The sequence below is a fragment of the Takifugu rubripes genome, chromosome 10, assembly GCF_901000725.2.
Source record: "Takifugu rubripes chromosome 10, fTakRub1.2, whole genome shotgun sequence".
In the NCBI taxonomy this organism is placed as follows: domain Eukaryota; kingdom Metazoa; phylum Chordata; class Actinopteri; order Tetraodontiformes; family Tetraodontidae; genus Takifugu; species Takifugu rubripes.
The window spans coordinates 5210394-5227522 of record NC_042294.1 but is presented as its reverse complement, the minus strand read 5'-3'; the positions used below and the strand labels follow the sequence as shown (position 1 = coordinate 5227522).

The window sequence follows — 17129 nt, the reverse complement described above, 5'->3', positions numbered from 1 at the left end:
GGTTTTTCCTCATCATAAACAGGAAAATAAAGCCAGAGACTGCTAGAGGACATAATAAGAGGTTTTGTGAGTGTGTGTGTGTGTGTGTGTGTGTGTGTGTGTGTGTGTGTGTGTGTGTGTGTGTGTGTGTTTGTTGCTATATTTATCCTGAGAAGGATTGCTGAGCGGGTGCGCTTTTCTGTACAGTTGTACACACCTGGAAAATGTTGCAGTTTATCAAAGGGTGTGTGTTTCCTTTATCAGAAGCTTTCTGTTTTGGGGCATGACAGTTTTTTCTCTTAATATGAGAATTATGCACAAATATTGTGACTAACACTCTAATGCTGTTATTATAACCTTTTCCATCCTGGTGTATTAAGAACTGTCATAAAGTTTATGTATTCAAGAAAGTGCTCAGAGGTAATGTGTGTTTGCATAATTCTTATGCAACTGCCATCATGTCTGGAAAAAAATAATGTATAAGAAGCAACTAGGAAGCTTTTAAGCATCAATCAAGGGTTATATGTGGCTCAGTGGAGTGCTGGCATGTTCTCCCTCCCACCACCACCGCAGGTGAATATATTAGAACCAGGGAACTTGTATGTGTTTGAAGGAGTTTCTGCTCGCTTTGTCTCTTAGACACCCATAATTGCTATTCATTGGTCTTTGGATAGTTCTAGTTCACTGGTATTAGGAAGAAAATACAGACATTAAGTCCTGCTTTTATTTTTTTGTATTACCTGCAGTTCTTTTAAGGTATGTGGATCAGTGAAACTTTATTACAAATGATTTTATTCAGCTTATTCTGAGCCTCTTTAAATCACCCCCCTGCTTTCTTTGGGGATTTCATCACAAGCTCCTTTATGTTCTCAACCTGTTGTATCTTTCAGTTTTTGATGATGATTTCAATGCTGTGATTTCAATGCTGTGCTTCTGCTTCTCTTTTCCCTCTTTCTTCCTCCCACATCCATTCCTCCCTTTCTTCTCCTCATCCCTGTCATGGCTCACCTCACTTCCTCTGCCCCCCCCGCATCTGCCACAGGTGACATCCAGTCGTGCAGCCCAGCAGCAGCAGCAGCAATCACACAGTGGTGCAGGGTCAGGTAAGAACGTCTGTGTCCACCTCTTCTGATCTCTTCTCTCTTCCTTCACATCGACCCATTTTCTGTGTAATAAATTCAGCTGGTATAGCAAAGAGGCCCCACGTGGGTGCAGAGTGGTGACATTTGGAGACTCTGACAGACAAGCACAATAATTGGAATAAAAACTAAGGTACTAGCAGAGCATTTTTAAAGGCATCAGCATATATAATGCTTTTTGTTGCATTGTAGCTCTTGGCAGTTTCCATTTGCCCAATGGTTCCCAGTATAGTTATCTGTTAAAGGAGAGTTTTTCCCTGCCACTGTTGCTTGTCTGGGGTTAGGCCCTGGGATTCTGGAAAGTGCCTTGAAACAATTTTGATTGTATAAGATGCTATATAAATAACGATTGATTTGATTTGATTTGATAGTGTTTCCAGGACACGACGACTTCCCATAACAACCCTACAGTGCTAAAGAATTGATCCATTCTTCCATTAACAGGTTAAATCTTGTACTTTGAGGCAGTGTGCATGCCGATCATGCTCAGGCTAGCTTGCAGAAATTTGCTTCTTGCTAAAGCAGCTTGTTGGGTTGTTGGGCACCCACCCTTAGACCTATACTCCAAACATGTAGGGTTCAAACCCATTGTGAAACATAACTGATTGGTTTGGCCTCCTCTTGTTCTCCAGGTATCTATTACTCAAGCTCTACATTACCCTCCCAGCGTGTCAGCTCTCCTCTGACAGGAGGCTCCAGTTCCCCGAGTAAACTCCAACGCCTTGGATCAACCTCTGATACTTCAGGGTATTCAACCACACAGCGCCTGCCTTCGTCATCCTCTCCAAGCAAACAGGCTTCCAACCGGCTAGCCAAGTCATACAGGTAGAGGATCATAGTGACTGTGTGCAACAAATGTCTAGAGCACTCAGGTGCTGATATCAACACCCACTTGCTCCTGACAATAGGAGACCTCACAGCAGACAAACTTTGGAGACCATTTTTTATGGTGAAAATATTTCCCTGTTTGCCTAACAGCACCACAGCTCCTGTTACAACCACAGGTGGGGGTGGGTCTCCCTTGAGGATCACATCCCCACCCAATTCCACAGCCGGAGGGGGCGGGGCCAGCTCATCCTCGTCCCCCCTCCATCAGGTAACGTTAGTTTAAACCAACTCACTATCACAGCGCTCTCACAGATGAATGAGATTATTTGTATTTTCCTACTCGTACTAAGACTATTTTGGTTAATTTCCCGCATGTGCAATGATATCGATTTCTGAAATGTTTTCTATAAAATGGTAATTTAAAAGGAAAATGTTATTGGTGATGATATTGTGCCAACTAGACAGTAAAGATAGTATTTTTGCACTTCATAAATCATTTAATAGCAGCAAATAACAGCAGAGAGCAGTTTTACAGCAATTACAATTTGACAAGTCAGTCGCAATCATGTAATCCTGACTCCCTGGAATTAAACTCTGGTTCAGTAAAACATGTCCCAGTACGATCAGTATTGATTTTTGTCATTACCCTGTTTATTTTAAGCCGTTTAATAGGGAAATGTGTATGTTTTCAGATGAGTTCAGGCATTGGGAGCTATGCCACTTTGTCTCCCAAACGGCTTGCAGCCCATCACACATCTGACCAGTACAAGATCTCCCATGAGCTCTACGCTACCGCTACACTACAGAGGCCTGGAAGTCTAGCTGGTGGGTGTTCACACACTTTCTTCCACTTAGACCTAGTGTACAGAGGTGTCTCCTGGGAATACAAAAGCTCATACAGCCACCTGTAGCTGCAGCATAAAGGAAAGAAAAGAAAGAAAAACCCTTCATATTGTTTGGATTTGTTCAGTTTGTCTAATAGCTGCTTTGTGGAGAGTGCGCGCTCAGTGTTGGGCTGTTTGCAATGTGAAGCTGCTGATTAAGGTTACCAGAGGCCTCATTTTTGTACAGAACTGCTGTAAATGTTAATAGGGTCATTAAACAAGAAGTGCACACTGCAAGTAGTTAATTAGTTGGATTAATGCTAACTAGATTTATCCCTTTCCTTTCTTGACCACTATCTCCCTTTCGGGGTCATGGGGAGGGTGCTGGAGTCTATCCCAGCTAGATTTATATTGGCTTTAAATGAAGTTAGTCCTGGTTCTGGAAAAAGACTTTGCTGAACTTAATGGTAACTTGATAAATGTTACCAAATGTTACTATTAAAAAATAAATGTCTGTGCGTTATGAATCACTTTTGGTAACGTTTTGACGTTAGGTGTATATTTTAAACTGGGCTTTTTGTCATTTAATGGGTTATCCCTTTAAACTTGGAGCTGTATTGATAGAAAACATGACCGTCATGCTCTACCCTGAAGGCAACCCTGTGATTTGGCTGTGCCTGGAGCTTCATCTCTGCTCCAGTCTCAGCACGAATGTGGCATAATGTAAAAGAGGTTATAATTTTCAGATCTAAGTCATAATTATCAGAATTTTTCCCGAGGTTGAACTAACACAGTCAGGCCATTAGTCCCGATATCGTTGCACAGCAACAACTTCTGTTTTGGACAAACTCTGCTGCGCTTCTCTTGCTTTATGGGCTAGTAAAGATTCTCAGCTACAGCAGAGGAAAGACCGAGAAAGCCGCCTGTTGCTGCCTTAACTTCATCCTTCTTAGACGGCTGAGCTCACATGAATTGATCGTCGATATGATCTGAAAGGTCCTTTTTTCGAGTGTGCTGAGTTGATGCTTGATACACACACAGGTTTTATTTCCAGTCTTGAAGCACCTCACTCATCCCCCTGCATCCACTGGAAAATCTTTAGCTCCAGACTTACTGTTGAGTGAGCTAATGCGATATGATGGAACATTAGCTCCACTGGAAGATCTCTATTTCTCCTTCTTCCAGTGCTACTCCTCACTTTTAACATTATCCTCTGTCCTGTCACCTGAGCCCATCTGACTTATCTCTTTACTGCAGTGGCCTCTTCTTTTTTAAAATCTCTTTTCTGTTTGAATTTTAGCCGACTGTGTTGTCAGCAGGGGGTCTAATGCGAGTCCAGCTGTGTAAAAGGAACACCTGCTGCCTCCAACTAAGGGAATGCTGCATGTCTTTAGTTTAAAGCTGGCAATCAAAAATGACAGTGTAACTAAAGAATTTTCTTCAAATGTATCCGTTTTCTTTGCATCTTCATTTTGATCTGCACCATCTCGATTCTCCTGTTTAAAAGCTTTTGTAACTCGTCCTCTTTTCTGACACTCATTCATACACATATAAACACTCACACTCACTCCATCACCATTTTTTTGTCCACTTATAAAAAATGTGCTGTCTGTCACTCTGTCGCTCCAAATACCATAAAATATGTATAAAAAGAAAGGATGAAGCTAAAACAAGGGGGTCATATAGACCTACTTCTTGTGGAGTGAGTGCTCCTTTTCTCTTTTTTCTCTCTTATCTGTCAGCTTTGATCCATCATTTCCTTTTTTGCTCCTCTTGGGTGCTCATTCTTCTTCTGCCACATTCATTTGTTCTTATTTTTTCACCCTCGCTTACATCCTGTGCATCTCTTCTTTTCCCATCCTCTGATGGTTCACAACGGTCCCACACTTTCTTGTTCCTACTTTAAATTGTGATCCTCCTGTCCTCAAGTCTTTGTGACACATCTTGTTTTCTCATTCCACCTCTCTTTTATCTGTTGCCCTGCATTTATGCTACTTATGTGTTGTTTTCAGGCTCCCGCGGTTCTTACAGCAGTCAGCACAGTCAGGAACCTCTTCGGCCCTTGGGCTCCCCAGAACACCACATAGATCCCATCTATGAAGAACGTGTCTACCACAACAAGGGCCCTATGAGGAGCCTAAGTCAGAGCCAGGGGCCGGACACAGGCCCCTACCGCAACAATACAGGTAAGGCCCTGATCTTATTTGTGTAGTTTGCACTCTTTATTGTGTGAAACAAACACAGTCACATCTTCTTTGTGTCCTCATTTGAAATGTGAGTAACTTTAAAAAGTATCCATGTGTAAACGGGACCTAAGTGTTATGGTAAAAAGTGGATTGACAGTAACGCTGATAATTCTGGTGAATGTATCAGTCTTCCATCCGTCTTCTTTTACTTATCTGGAGTTGGGGTGCGAGTCCAATAGATCAATTTAACTGTACATATTAATTTAGGTTCATGGTATATTGTGCAGCTGCACATCTGTGGAGTATTTCACCATGGGCTATTCGTCCAGGTCTCCTTTTCCCTGTTTTTTTTTTTTTTGGTCATTAATATGTTAATAATCAATGCCAGTACTTTATAACCACCTAAATGTACTGAATGTAATGGATCACTCTTATTCTAACTACTATTAGTAGTCAAAGTACGAGTTGTAGAACTTTTACTACTAATGATTCCCTCTAACTGCAACCATGGATAATCTGATGCTGATCATTGACTGGAAAGTGTTTGTGCGGCCTCTCTAGTGGCACATATTCTGAATAAGTTGTACTGCACATGGAGAAAACATGCCCAGCCCAGCAAAAGAACAGCCAGTCAAAACTGAATTTGCAGCATGATTATGAATATTACTCTTTTTTTAATACATCCAGTTGCATTCTGTGTTAAACACAACACACTTTAATAAATTATTTAATAAGTTCTGATTTAACACACTAATGGACATTTAGACTGTGTCAGTTAGAACCACTCGGACCCCCCTCCCTCGATGATTCCATCGTCGTCTGCAGTGTATTTTAATGGGGCCTCGTTGAGCTTATCTCAGTGTGGCTTTAGGTACGCTGTGCTAATCCAATTACCGTATCACACCCACATAAAAACACCCTGGTCGGTCACACCGTGTTCACGGCTCCCTCACCGTCATTAAGCAGCCCAGCCTTAATGGCTATCATTAGCATTTGGGTCAGAATCATAGCAGTAAATATGCTGCTCCAGACTAGCTTTGCAGCGGATCAGTTTAAAAGTGGGAAGAGTTAGAGCGCAGAGAGCAGCTTTTGAAGCACATTTCAAAGGTCATTTGGTTTTCCTTAATTCTTCAGGGTTTTCACTTTGATTGCTGTCTGTGAAATTCTGAACAATGCACACAATGCGTGATGGAATTGTTCTTTGGGAATTTAATAAATATTCTTCAGAAGTGTACAAAGAGAATCTGCTGTTATCAGTGCTTCACAGTGCCTTGTATTTGTACTTTAAAGAGATGAGTATAAGAAAACCTTCCAAAGCAAATTTCCACTGCAGCTGAAAAAAAAAAAAATCAATAGACTGGATTAAAGCATGTACATTTAATTGCAACGCTTGGGGTTTACAATATTCTTCTTCTATTAGACAGTGTTAAAAGATTTGCTAACATGGTCTGAATCAGGGTATAAATCATTGCTCTTGATGCATGATTTTACTGCTGCCGTACTGGTAAATCAACTCATAGAAGATGAAGAACACCTCGAAATAACTGCTGTGTTAAATGAAGGCCTGGCCACGGCCTTGCCTGATTGAAGTCACATGATCACAACGTGTAGAGACTATCATCCTGTCCAGTATTCATAATGCACGTGGTGATGGCACACTGGACTGATAAGCGTCGCACTGACATGGTGAGCAGTAAGTCATTAATTATCTCTTTATGCCTTCTCTTGGCAATGGCAACCTCATATTATTGGTTCATTAAGTTGGCATGGATCAATGTAATTAATGCTATAACTCATTCCTTCAATGGAAAGAAAAGGGAGACATTCATAATGAGTAGTCCAGTCCCAAAAAAAGCAAAGCTGTAGCCAGTGGGTCTGTGGCACACAGCGTTGAGCTAATTTAAGGACAATTTAAACAAAGCACTTGCAGTTTAATGAAGCTCAGAGTATTCATTTAAAGCGTGGGACACTATATCACTTAAATGGACGCTTAGCAATGAATAAGGCAATAGCAGTGAAAGGGACTGTAATTGTGCATGTAGTATTGTTTTAGTGTCTGTTTCCTGACCTCGTTTAGGAGGAGTGAAAAATGCTGCAAAGAAGAGAGGAAGAAGGGAACTCAATTGTAAAGACAAGGGGGCAGTTCTGTAGGGTTAAGAGGTTAGTAGAGGGCCAGAAATATCGTTTTCTCAATCAACGTGCAGCACATTTCTCGGCTTTCTTCCTGCTGTTGGTGCGTAGCTGTCTGCCATCGTGTTGCAACAGCATACTGACGCTCAACACGCTGCTTCCTTTAGGAGCTGGACCTGATGTCGGCTGACATTTTGTTGTTGCGCTGGTGACAAAAGTGCAACAACATATTTGACAATTCACTCAGGTCTTTATGTCAGAGCTCATTTTCACTGAGTGTCACTGTGGATTAATATCACTGTCAGGACCTGTAAACAGTGAGGAAACTCTAAAACTGTCTTACAAATAGGAAATAGCTTGACTGCATGAACAAGACTTTTGATATACAATTCAGTTATTTATGTGAATTCCCTTCTTCAGTTATTCTTACAGCATTTCCTTCTTTTAACCCGCGTAGCACACCCTGCAAATCGGAGCATGTGTGTGTATTTGTGCTGTGTATGTGTGTGAGCAGTGGTCTACAGTGTTTCCTTCTTGGATTAATCCAGGCCAGTGCCTCAGAGGACTGCAGGTTAATGTGGCCTATTTCAAGCGATTATTCCTGCACGGTCGCAGTGTCTCTGAGGCACACTTGCATACAGATGCATTCTGGGACAAAGACGAATCACAGCAATGGAAAAAGCCTCCGGATGTGGTTTATGCATCTGTTTGTTTTGCATTTTATTCAATCAGCAGCAGCTTGTCAGCACATTTCTTACGTTTACCTGTTTAATTTTCTTTTGCAGCTATCTCTTCTTCCTCGCGTCTAATCTCAGCAGATTTCATGAACGCTACCTTGGGCTGTAAACGCTTGTGACCCCTGTAAATAGCAGCTGAATGGATGTGACACTTTTTCTCTTTAATGGCCTCTCACCAGACCTGCACATAGCTCAGCAAGAGTGATGGATGCACGTGTTTGGCCATTTGTCAGAGATATCTGGTTGCCAAACTGAACTGCTACTGTGGAAAAGCCGCATCGTTGTAATTTGATATTGCTCTTTGGGGAAATTAGATTATTCTACAATAATGACAGCATTATTATGATCAGCGTTAATGCTGGCTCATTCAAAAGAAGAAACTTCACAAAAATGTAGTTTTTTCTTACAAATAGAAATAGTGCTCAGTTCTGACATCCATAGCTCAACCATCATCCTACAGTTTTAAATAAACACTTTTTATTCATAGCCATGCACATTTTACCTTCAATGTAGCTTAGGGGATGAATGAAATTCTCTGATTGATTAAAAAATAAATGGATAAACATTTATGTATTTTCCAAGGACAAGGTATGAGCTCTGTTATATAAGGAAATATGTGTAGATGTGTATGTGTGTTGATAGAATTCCAAGAATTCTTGGACTTCCTCCAGCATGAATATGCCAATGCAGTAAAAAGAGAGAGCAACGTGATGATCCAACCATTAAAAGGCTTTTCCCTTTAAATCTGTTGTGTTGGCCTCTGACACCCTAATCAGGGGGAGAAAAGAGAGACAGTGATGGAGAAGAGAGATGAAAGCGAAGGAAGTCTGAGAGAGTGGAGGAGGAATGGGAAGAGATTGAGAAAGAGTCCAGTTACCACATGTCTTCAGACCAGAAGGCAAAGAAAGTTCAGGCCTTTCTTGAATGGGAAAATATTAAATCCCTGAAAAGGGGAGAGGAAAAGATTCACTTTCATCTAGGCAAAAATGACCTCCAATGTCCACATGTGGTTTTAACGCTAATTATAGCTACACTGGCTGTGGCTGCAGAATTAAATGAGATATTTGAAGTTAGAAACACCAGATGCAGTGTTCCTGTACGACATTAAGTTCCTGTCTGATGTTTTGTCAAAAGTTTCACTCTCCGAGGACAGAAGCCTTGAGCTGCTTCTTGGATAAACCTGCAATGCTCAGCTGTGGCTGCCATGATGGGAATCCAATGTAAAAAAAAAAAAAAGTATGGCTAAAAGTTACACAGGCACAAAAGTTTCATCAACAGTCATTAATTCCTAAATGAAGAGAAGCTGTTCTTCTTGGCGTCTTCTGTTTAACTTGTGCTTTATTCATTACAGCAGTGTTGCTTCCTTCATCAGTGTACATCTTTCCTGCTTGTCCCTCTCTTCCTCCGTCCCCATAAGCACATGTATACGGCCTGCTATCTTTAACATCAGCAATCATGGTAAGACAGGACAGACGAGCACCTTTTAGCCTCTGTCATCAACGTGTGTGACCGTCCCCACTTTTCATTTGCCCCATCAAAGTCAAATGCGCTAATAAGACGCGTTCAAGTAAAGCCAGATAACATCCAATGGATGACCCACCGTTCCCATTGCGGTTCTGAGAGCCACGACTCATGTCAGCGCGCTGCAGCTAAGAGAAAACTGACAAGCAGAAGAAACTCATAACTGCCGTGAGGGGAATAGAAATCTGGACAATCCACCTAATCATATGGACCAGCCCACCCAAATACCTACAGAAAGTATGTAAACGGGAAATAAACCGGCTTATAGACATGCGGCAGTCATCAATTTTGGTCCCAGCTGTGAGGTGATGACCTGAGCCAGCGTGTTTCCAGAGTGTTTCAGAAATTATGATAACCAACAATTCAATTCGATTCATGATTATTTATCAGCGTCTGTTACAATGAAGAGAAGCCAGCACAGGAGTCATGTGATGTCTTTTGTTAATACCTGTCAGGACTGTAGCTGCAGCATGTTGGATCAGCTGGAGGACATCCTGATAATAATGAATTACAGTAGTCGTGGAAGGAAGAAATCCTGGACTAACTTGTCAGCATCATGCTGGGTCAATCATTTCCTAATTTCTGCTGTGTTTCAATGAAAAAGTTCTATTGTGTGAATTAAAGGTCAGATCAATGCACTGTAAAATGTGTATTTTTGGAGTAGGATATTTGTGTGCACTTGTGACGAACATCCAGGAACATCAAGAACTCTGTGTTGGCCAGGAGGATTCTCGCAGGGAGGAACCTTCCCTCACGTTCAAGGATGACAGTTTAAGCCTGCATCTTCCCGCTATACTCCTGGTGTAAATACTTGCATGTCTACAAAGATTTAGAAAAAGGAAACATGTTCCACACACCTTTATAGTTTATGTTCTGGAGACCATGTTCATGTGTGTGTGTGTGTGCTTCTATGAGTCTGTGTCAGAGAGAAAAGAAAACGTAGTCTGAAGGGTTTTGTGTAATCGCACTGAGCACTGAAGCGTGTCGGAAGAAAGGACATGTCCTCGGCTCTGATCACATAGTCTACTACAAGCACAATAGAGGGGGAGAGATAGAGAGACTGAAGGGTGTTAGTGAAGGAAGAAAGAGAAAACTTAAGATGAATGGATGATGGAGAGAAGTGACACATAAAACAATGAAAGTGGGGGTGAAAAGGGGGACAAGACGGAGGCCACACATTTAAATAATAAAGTTTTGGGAGGGATGACTGAGGGCAAAGACAATGGAAGGATGGGGTAGGTGTTGCAGGCAGAGGGGGACAGGGAGGGAAATAAGAGGGGGTAATGGAGAAAAAAACTGATTGAGAGAGACAGAGTAGGGTTGAAAGGAATGGAGGAAAAGGCAAAAGAATGAGGAGGCAGGATGAATAGGGAAAGCGGATTGGTTTTATCCCCCCCTTCCCCCATTAGTATCCTGTACAGTGAGAAAAGGGCAGCTCATTCCCAGTTAGACGGCCCCGCGACTGCCTGGCTAATTGCTGCGGTATCGCTGTGTCAAATGACTAATAGAGTTTCAGTTGCCATCACTAATCTGCCAGGAGGAGCAGCGGCGTGATTTGTTTACTGTGCGCGTGAGCGGGGAGCACAAAGCCACACCCACCCTTTTATTCCCTCCCAAATGAAATTTTCACGCGCACTTGTGAGTGGGGAGGTGTTGGTGCGTGTGCTCACAAGGACCATCGCTCCGATCCTTTTAACACTTCAGATTGCTGCACACAACACGTATCAAACAGTTTAGGCGACCACTCCTCCGATATAGCATCTCTCTGCCAGCGAACACCTTTGTTTGCTTCCTGTCAGGAGTGATTTGAATGAATCTGTCCCTGCTTCACAAGTGTGGCTTTTCAGAATGTTTTCATGGATTAAATCAAACTTAATTTGATTTATTGACTAAAGGAGGTCTGCAATATACCTCAGTCTAGTTGCTCTGTCTGTGTCAGACCAACTTTAAACATTGAGTTTTATCTAAGTAGTCCATTAACGCTAATATGACTTACTGCCTTCTGCGCTAACTACTCGTATTTGTGTTTACGATCTAAATATGACGGCTGCAATGAGCATCGGTGCCATTCTACATACAGTCTGGGACTTTGAAAGCTTTTTGCTGACATTTTATAATAAAACTATACCCAATAGACACTGAAGGAGTTTGTCAGTGTTATTATCCACCTCCAGAGTAGGATAGCTCCGATTGTCTCGAGGCTTTACTTTACCCACCTTGCAGTGCTTTCATTAGCAATCGTCAACAGCCGTCTCTCGTTAGCGAAGAGTAATATTTACAGTGGACACACACTGACATTAAGACGTGCATATTAGAGTTGAATCTATATGATAAATGAATCATGTACTTACCGACAATGCTCATCCTTCCAAAAGGCTAGAACAACCCGCCTCTCATGAGGACAGGATGAACATGCAGAAACAGGCACCCACACGCTGATATTTGCTTGGCAGCATTGGCCCCCTAAAGGTCAAGTCATCAGTTATAGCACATCATTACCCAAGCAAGTGATAAATTGCGTGGCTCTTTATTTAAGGTTGGAGGAGAAGGGAAAGATTGAGAGCAGAAGAAAAAGTTTGAATGCATAAAGGGGCAATGAAAAACTGAACGTGAAAACAATAGCTGAACACGGTCATTTTTCAGGACTTTTCTTTGGCTGGACTTCTTTGTCTTTCATAACCCTACCTTCTCCTCTCGTTTTTTTCAACAAGGATAAACGTCCCTAAACGTCAGTGGGTTTTATTTGCCCTCATCTTTTCACCAATGTCTTGTTCCTAATTTGGCTTTTGGGATTATTCATAGTTTGATGGAAAGTGTCCTGGTGACTGTTCATGGACACATTAGGTGTTAGCCTAGAGCCCAGGCTACTAATGAGACATGCAGAAAGATTTGCCACTGACAAAAAAGTACCAAGAACACAAGGATTCACATCTGATGGTGGGAACTCTGCCTCATTACCTTTACTCTCATTTCTCCACTCCTTTTCCATCTCTAACTCCAACATGTTCATTTTTCTTTGCATTTTTCTTTGCATCTGTAGACCAGCTAGCACATGCTGGCAGAGTTGCAAAGTTGTATGCTTCATTGTCTGGATCACAACAGGAATTGTGCTCACTTAATTTTAGAGTTGGGGATAATATGCTATAGTTGTATACATAAGGATATCTGAGATTTTCTTTAAATCCTTTTATGTTCCAAAAACATACCACAGGTTAGAGGTCTGTGTTTGTGGGACTGTGAGAGGATAAAAGATGAGGATGAGGTGGAGAGATAAAAGGGTTGGGAAGGTCAAGTAAATGCCACCATTCAAGATTGTGCTAAAGAGCAAGTTTGCTGGTCACATAATAATGAGACTCTCGCCACACAAAATCACATCACACACTCGGCTGCATTTGTTCGGCATCTCTCGATGCGTTTACACCCTTGTAGAGTTTAAATATGCATTTCCACGTGCTCACACTTACACAGCCTTTATGAGATGCTTGGTAGTGGTTGCGTCCAGGCCCTTGTGAATATATTGAGTGTGTGTGTGTGTCTGTGTGTGTGCGCTTGCGTCTTCTGGTCTGTGTGAAGTTTCTTATCCAGACACGTTTTACTGGCTAATTGTCTCCGAAAGACGGGGCGCCCCGGCCTGTTTTAAAGCTCCAACAGTCAATCACACGGTCACCTATTGATTGTGTGATTTATTGTAGATTCCTGAAACAACAGACTTGTAGGATTTTGCATTTGGGCCTGTGTTTGAGTTCACGCTGGTCTCCCTCCCCCCTGCGGGCCTGCCTGTGTTACAGCCGATCAACCAAGCACCACCCTCGCTGACCTACAGCTCCAACATAACGGGGCAGAGAGGTGACGGCCACTCTTCCCCTGCAGGCTGCACAGGCTGCAGAGCAAATCCCTCTTCCATTTTCATGCTCAATAACTCAACTTACTTTGCCATTTTTCTTATTTTATGGAATTTTCTCGTCCTTATTTTCATAAACCTGTGTTTATTTGCCCTAGAATTAATACAGATAGACATTCATGCTGATTTGCTGTTGGTTATTTTTGAAAGGGAAGGGAATTTTAAACCTCTACAAGAGAATGTGGTTCAGAGTAAACTCCACTCTTTCTTTGTTTCACTTTTTTCTTTAAAGCAATATAGATCATTTTCTGGAGGTTTGACCCAAGTTAATTCTGACCATCAGTCAGACAATTGAATCTATACAGCGTGAACAGTCGCTGTGCTTTGAGGAATTCAAATGCAATTCAAAGTACTTTGCAAAGGAAATTGAAAGAAGAAAAATCTTTAAGTTGGTGAAAAATTAATTTCATTTTAATTACATTAAAATGAGTTATTTCAAAGCAAGACACAACATAAATCATGTACATTTTTTTATTGCTGGAAACTGAACATATTTTTATACAGTTTTTTAAATAATACAGGAAATCCTTAACCTTCTCTCCTGTCCTTTCCTCCTCTCCTTTGGGCCCTCTGACCTCTAGACCTAACCCAGCGTGTTTATGACCATGTCCTAAGTTATGTCCTCTGTCCCTACTTTCCCGCCTTAGCTCCCTCCTCCCCCGGTGTCGACTCCGCCCCTTTGCAGCGCACCGGAAGCCATGGCACAGGCACCGGAAACTACAGCCGCGGTGGGACCAACAATTACGCCACGGTGGGACCGGGTTACACCTCAAGCGGAGGCGTTGGAGGAGGAGACCTGTATGGGTCGGACCCCTATGTGGCAGACCCCTACCGCACCCTGCAGTACTGCCCCTCGGTGGTGGAATCACCCTACAGCAAGTCTGGACCGGCCCTGCCGCCTGAAGGCAGCCTGCAACGCTCGCCGTCCATTGACTCCATTCAGAAAGACCCAAGGTAGGATCAGAGGGGTGTGTGTGTGTGTGTGTGTGTGTGCGTGTGTGTTGTAAAGGTCAAACACACGTGAAGTGTTAATGCCAATGCATGTGTATCGTGTATTGAGAGTTGAATGGATATGAAATACCCCCACCACACACACTTCCTCATACTTCTATCTCTGTGGGGGCTGGAAAACACATTACCCAGCTCGATCTTCAAACAAGACAAGTCAAAATGTCCTCACTTGCTTGTCGGCTGAGTATTATGGTCAATGTGTTGCAAATACAAGGAGACACACATACAGTCACCCACACACGCACCACCTACAGTGTGAAATGTCTTAATTTGTGGTGCATTAACCATGTTTAGAAGTCAAATAGATATTTTTTTTACTGCTATAAAAGAGTCCAACTGAGTTGTAATCACTTCCAACCTCTCACTTCTACAATTAAGCAAAGTCGCCTCGCCCTCCCCTCCTCAAGGATAGATTTTATATCCCACTTGATGTACAATTTCCTTTCATCAGAGGCCTACAGAGACAGTCGTGCATGGATGATGTCTTAGAAGCAGCTGTCAATCACGCAACAGGCGTCCAGAGTCATTCAGAGAGGAGCTCAAACTTTAGCGAGGCTGTGAGGTCTCGTTCTCCCTGTAAGAGCGTCTCTGAACAGTGTGTGTGAATAATTGGATGGTATTCACATCACATTTGTGAATCCTTCTGCTTTTTCCACAATAACAAAGCTGTCATCATGATGTATATTTCCTTTGCTGTGAACTGTATCGACAGTGTGTTGCTTTGGCATTTGCACATTATTCACAATGCTAACATAAACAGAAGAGGGTTGGGGGAGGAATTACACACACCAGAGAGCCTGAAATTGTAATATGATTGTCCTACAACTACTGTTTTTATGAATGTTTTGTGTTTATACTGTTTTGTACGCTAGTAGCTGAGCGATATTTACAATGTGTCTTAAAAAACAAAACTCTCACCTGAAGCGTGTGAGGAAGGGCATTATTTGCCCTCTGGGGTAATTACAGCCTGGGCGTGACTCCTTCGACATCCACCGACTGCAGTTTGGGTGTCCTCTTGTTGCACTTTATTTTAAATTAATAAATAATTCCCTGTTCAGTGCTATTAAAGAAAATTGCTTTGAATTAAATTTCCCCTCCTCGACTGGAATGGAATTCTCAGCTTAGAAGCTGGAGCCTGTCGGCGGAGCTGAAGCAGTCGCAGTCATCCTGTTGTTGAGTTATTAGCAAAGGTCAGCTGTTACCTTCAGTTAACTTCTTTTCTTTGTATTTCCATGCTTTAAATCGTTATTTAAATGGTGCCCTGGTCATTTCTATGTGATGTGTTGATGTGGTTACTATATTAAATTAAACCCACCTCACACCTGAACTTGGCTCTGCTGTAATTAAGCTGCGCTAGGTTAGCTCTTGTGCTAATAAAGCTATAGGAAGAGTTGTAGGCATGGACGATAATCAGGTAGATGTGTTGTACATGTGTGTGTGTGTGTGTGTGTGTGTGTGTGTGTGTGTGTGTGTGTGTGTGTGTGTGTGTGTGTGTGTGTGTGTGTGTGTGCATGTGACAGAAACACAGGGGGCGTTACTGCCAGTGAGTTCAAGTGAGAACAGCAGCCGAGAATAAAAATGAGAAAAGGCGGGGTCGAGGGAAAAATGGGGGGGGGGTTGAGGGAAGTGAGGGGAGAAGATAACAGCCAGAAGATGGAGCTGAAGTGAGGGAGAGAGGAAGAGGAAGGAGATGAATTGGTGAACGATGGGGAGTGAAGTGTGAAAAATGTATAGAAACTTGGAAGAATGCAGGGTGATATATCGATAATTATCAGGAGGAAGGGGGGGGGGGGATGAATTAAAGAGTGTTTCCTCATTTGTCTGGCTTGTGCGCCATCTATGGTAAAAAAAAAAAAAGGGGTGGTGGGCAGAAAAAGAAGTTAATAGACGCATACGAGCGAATTCAGCTGGACTTTATTACCTGACGAGGCTCCTTCAATTTTGAATTAACTGGTGGGGTTTATAAAGTGTGCTGGTTTACTGAAGCTGTTGTTAGTGTTCATTTGCATGATTAAAGGGAGGATCATCCTGGTCATCACGTGAAGTCGGGGTGAATTAAGCCCAGATTCTCTTCCACTGAGACACACACACACACACACACACACACACACACACACACACACACACAAGGAATGAATCCCATTTCTGACCTTTAAAAGTTGCTTTCTGTTCAAACATGGCTGCAATCCTCAGCCGTCTTTATTACCTTTTTCTTTCTGTTTAATTCCATTGGGTGAAAATCAGTGGTCCCAGCCAACACAGCTGCTGACATGGAAATGCTTTCTCCTGTTGTTCTCTCTGACCTGATGTGGTGCAACACTGTTGGGTGGCTAATCGCCCGAACACGTGGCTCTCTTCGTGGTTAATGTGTGGCGGTCATCCGTGACCCTGTTCGCATGCGAGAATGCACGTCCCTGATGTGTTTCTCTGAACAAGGAAGTGCCAAAGAAGCACACGTGTTGTCACGGACACATGGTGTTGACTGAAAGGTCCCTGCTGTAGATGGAAATCGAAGCCTCCAAAGTTACTTTTGGAGCATAGATCACCTGGTGCTTCTTCTTAGCATAGATCATCTGGTTTATTTCATTTAGGCCCATTAGTGCTTCTTCGCCCCTGTGCGACACTTTTATGCAAACAGAGTATTCTGTTCTCTGCTTTGACTTGAACCCAGCTGTGGCTACCAAACATAACAGGAAGTGAGTAAAGCACACACACTTTCACCTGTTTGCTATTGTCATTTTAGCTTTTTTAGGAGTCTTCGCTTTTCTCCAGTGAAGGTTTATGGAAAAAAGGATCATAAAATGACAGAACACGCTTCAAAACTTTTCAGCACCATGGAGAGAGACATAGAGGTCCACCCATCCCTCCCTCAT

The 17129-nt window shown here is 42.5% G+C and overlaps 1 protein-coding gene across 4 annotated transcripts in view; it reads left to right on the top strand.

Annotated features, from left to right (window-relative positions):
- The window catches only part of ctnnd2a (catenin (cadherin-associated protein), delta 2a), a 143008-nt gene that overhangs the window by 66241 nt on the left and 59638 nt on the right, over positions 1-17129 (top strand). For all 4 annotated transcript variants that reach the window (XM_029842434.1, XM_029842435.1, XM_029842433.1 and 1 more), the window contains exons 7-12: positions 1022-1082; positions 1751-1943; positions 2097-2214; positions 2639-2771; positions 4783-4956; positions 13893-14199. In XM_029842434.1, coding sequence (XP_029698294.1) covers positions 1022-1082; positions 1751-1943; positions 2097-2214; positions 2639-2771; positions 4783-4956; positions 13893-14199 — 986 coding nt within the window. The remainder of the gene's footprint in view (positions 1-1021; positions 1083-1750; positions 1944-2096; positions 2215-2638; positions 2772-4782; positions 4957-13892; positions 14200-17129) is intronic.